Source organism: Gossypium arboreum, chromosome 7 (assembly GCF_025698485.1).
Source record: "Gossypium arboreum isolate Shixiya-1 chromosome 7, ASM2569848v2, whole genome shotgun sequence".
Classification (NCBI taxonomy): domain Eukaryota; kingdom Viridiplantae; phylum Streptophyta; class Magnoliopsida; order Malvales; family Malvaceae; genus Gossypium; species Gossypium arboreum.
Window position 1 is genome coordinate 81,601,553 of NC_069076.1, and position 3,995 is coordinate 81,605,547.

At 42.9% G+C, this 3,995-nt stretch overlaps 1 protein-coding gene across 1 annotated transcript; it reads right to left on the reverse strand.

The window, feature by feature from the left end:
• Nucleotides 1-1,358: 1,358 nt before the first annotated feature.
• Nucleotides 1,359-3,508, reverse strand: LOC108476591 (uncharacterized). Its single transcript, XM_017778841.1, has 5 exons — nt 3,361-3,508; nt 3,055-3,299; nt 2,245-2,809; nt 1,841-2,044; nt 1,359-1,702 (listed from the first exon to the last, which is right to left on the reverse strand). Exons 1-5 carry the CDS (start codon nt 3,506-3,508, stop codon nt 1,359-1,361), a joined length of 1,506 nt encoding a protein of 501 aa, XP_017634330.1.
• Between the last annotated feature and the right edge of the window lie 487 nt (nt 3,509-3,995).

Genomic DNA, 3,995 nt, shown 5'->3' on the forward strand with positions numbered 1-3,995 from the left:
GGATCAAGTCAAGTGAATAAATAGTCTGGTTTAGAGTCAGATAACAAGTGAAATCTAAGTGGATTCCTCCTTGGGTGTCGTCTTTATCAATTACTTTTCTTCAAATCTTTTTCCAAATTTTCTCTTTGCTTTAGTTTAATTAGTTAATTAGTTTAATAAACAACCCCTCTTTATTTCTAGGTTAAATAATAAAAAGATAGTTATTTCTAGTACTTTTGGTTCCCTTGGGTACGATATCCCGGTCTTGCCATTACTATACTATTATTCGATAGGTGCGCTTACCTTTTCGTCGTGATAATAGTTAGTCTAGGTTTGATCTTCATTATAAATATTTATTACTTGTTACGAATCACGTGATCATCTTTCCAACTGCCTCGAAAATCAATAACACAGCTTCTTAGCATGTCCTCCAGTATCGGAATCACCCTCTCTGATTGACCGTCTGTCTGAGGATGGAACGCAGTACTAAAGTCCAACCTTGTACCCAGTGCCTCGTGTAACTTCTTCCAAAATTGAGATGTGAATCGATGATCCCTGTTAGATATAATAGAAACTGGTACCCCATGCAGTCTCACAATCTCAGCCACATATAACTTAGTCAACTTCTACAGCGAATAATCAATACGGACAGGTATAAAACGGGCAGATTTAGTCAATCGATCTACGATAACCCATACTGAATCCTTCTTAATAGTCGTTAAGGGCAACCCACTCACAAAATCCATGGTTACCCTCTCCCACTTCCAGAGTGGAATTTTAACTGGCTGCAGTAAGCCTGAAGGCAGTTGATGCTTAGCCTTAACTTGCTAGCATGTCAGACACTTAAGTCCTGGCCAACAGTACAGCTCACGAAGATATATGTATAACTTGTTTCCACCAGGATGCATAGCATATGGACTACCATGTGCCTCTTGCAGTATAGACTGCCTCAGATCAGAATCTTTCGGAACACAGACTTTCCCACGAAAACACAGTACCCCTTCACTATTCAGTCCAAAATCTGAAATCTAACCATTTTCAACTTGTCAAAAACGAGGAACCAATGACCCATCCAACAACTGCTTACCCCTAATCTTTTCACTCCACGTCGGTTTAACTTGTAGCTCAGCCATCAAGCTACCACCATCAAGCAAGCTGAGACGTGCAAACATCGCTCTTAAATCATCTACAGCCCTACGGCTCAGTGCATCTGCTACCACGTTAGCCTTACCAGGATGGTATTCAATTGAGCAGTCATAATCTTTGAGCAGCTCTCTCTACCTTCACTGCCTAAGATTCAACTCCTTCTGAGTGAGGAGGAACTTAAGGCTTTTATGATCAGTGTAAATGATACACTTCTCACCGTACAAGTAATGCCTTCAGATTTTTAGAGCAAATACCACCACGGCTAATTCCAATTCATGCGTAGGGTAATTCGCCTCATGGGTTTTAAGCTGACTAGACGCGTAAGCAGCCACCTTACCCTCTTGCATCAACACACAGCCCAAACCAACGTGCGATGCATTGCTAAAAATAGTGAATTCCTTCCCATATTCTGGCTGTATCAAAACAGGGGCCTCAGTTAAAACCTTCTTTAGTTTCTCGAAACTTTCTTGCTGTCTATCACTCCAATCAAATGGTACTCCTTTACGTAGTAACTTAGTCAGAGGTGCAGCAATTAGTGAAAACTCCTCCACAAAGCGCTTGTAATATCCAATCAGACCTAGAAAACTTCGAATCTCAGATACGGTCTTAGGTGGTTTCCAATCCAAAATAGGTTCAATTTTCTGAGGATCAACCCTAACCCCCTCGACAGAAACCATGTGACCCAAAAATATCACCTCGCGCAGCCAGAACTCACATTTTTTGAACTTAGCATATAACTGCTTCTCCCTTAAACTCTGCAGAACAACACGGAGATGCGCATCATGTTCTTTCTCAGTTCTCAAATACACCAGGATATCATCTATATCACGAACCGATCTAGATAGGGCTGGAACACTCGGTTCATCAGATCTATAAAGGTAGGTGGTGCATTCATCAGCCCAAACGGCATCACTAGGAACTCATAATAACCATAACGAGTCTTAAAAGTTGTCTTGTACACATTAGTCTCTTTAACTCTCAGCTGATGATACCGGGAACAAAGATCTATTTTTAAAATCGAAGCTCCATGCAGCTAATCAAATAAATCATCTATCCTTGGCAAAGGGTACTTATTCTTGATAATTAACTTGTCCAACTGTCGTTAGTCGATGCACATACGCATAGATCCATCCTTTTTCTTCATGAACAACATTGGTGCTCCCCATGGAGACACACTGGGTCGAATAAACCCTCGGTTCAGTAGTTCTTGAATTTGAGCTTTTAACTCCACCAGCTCCTTCATTGCCATCCTATAAGGGGCGATAGACACTAGAGCTGTTTCCGGTAGGAGCTCAATACTAAACTCGACCTCACGACACGGAGGCAACCCAAGGAGTTTATCAGGAAATACATCAGGAAATTCCTTAACAGTTCTAATACCTTCGACCAAAGAACCCTCAGAATCAGATACACCAATGTAGGCTAGAAACGCCTCACAACCCTTGCGAACAAATTTCTCGGCCTTTAGTGCAGAGATTACATTTGATAGATAGCCCCTTCGCTCCCTAATCACAACCACCTCCTCATCCTCAGTATTCTTCAACACCATATGCTTAGCAGCACAATCCAAACTTGCACGATATTTAACCAGCCAATCCATCCCCAAGATAAGGTTGAATTCACCAAACGGTAGCTCCATCAAATTCGCTGGAAAGATTACTCCTTGAATCTCTTGGGCACATTCCTGAACAACTTATCTACCCTTACTGACTGTCCCAGTGGACTTATCACAGTCATTTCACCAATAGTACTCACACACAAGATACCCAAGGTTCCAGATAGAGTGCATGCAATGCATGAGTGAGTAGAACCAATATCGATCAAAGCAGTATAAGGTACATTATGGATTAGAAACGTACCAGTTATAACATATGGGGTGTCTCTATCCTATCGGTGATGTGCAGCGTATACTAGAGTGGGCTGCCTCACCTCAGTATTACCAGCACCTCTGCCAGGTGCACCACGACCTCGCTCTATACCATTTCCACCTTTGGCCTGACCACGGCCTTTCGGTGGCTGTTGAACACCTCTCGCTGGCTGTACATAACCCTGTCTTATCCCTTGCATCTGAACAGGTCTCTGAGGATAATTCTTAACTTGATGCTCCATAGACCCACATATGAAACATGCCCCAATCTTCTTCCAACACTCACCCAGGTGATGTCTCCCACAATCTGCACAAGGCTGCGATCTCGCAACAGAAACCCCAACTCGGACTGGCCCATCAAACTTAACCTTCTTGAGACCCACCAAACGGACCTAAAGACTCTGAATCCCTCTTATTTCTACTCCTATCCTTCTCTTGGTTTTTGCTCTCAGAGCGCTTCCTCTGCGAAGCTATCAAGACTCGTAACTCATCTCGGAGGCCATCTTCGAAATGCATACAGTGTTCATATTCAGTCGCCACTATCCCACGAGCATAACGGCTAAGTCATAAGAACTCTGCCTTATATTCTGCCACAGATTTATTCCCTTGGCTCAAGCTCAAAAATTTCCTTCTTCGGGTGTTCACATAACTTACGCCCACATATTTCCCTTGGAAAGCTACCTTAAAGAAATCCCATGTTAACCGATCGGCTTGAATACCCTCTCTCATGGTAAGCCACCACTAATAGGCTTCATCTTGCAGTAAAGAAACTGCGCCCTTTAGTTTTTGCTCAGAAGTGAAGTCAAGATTGTCCATTATTCTCACCATAGCTTCCAACCAGTATTCAGCCACATTAGGGGCTACTCCAGAAATACCTCTAAAAACGTCCACTCCATTTGACCGGAGTCGTTCCGAAACTAACCCACTGCCCAAAGCACCCGTATTGATTCCAGCAATTCTCTCTAGAATTCAGAGCATAGCCTAAGACAGTGCGTCATCCCCA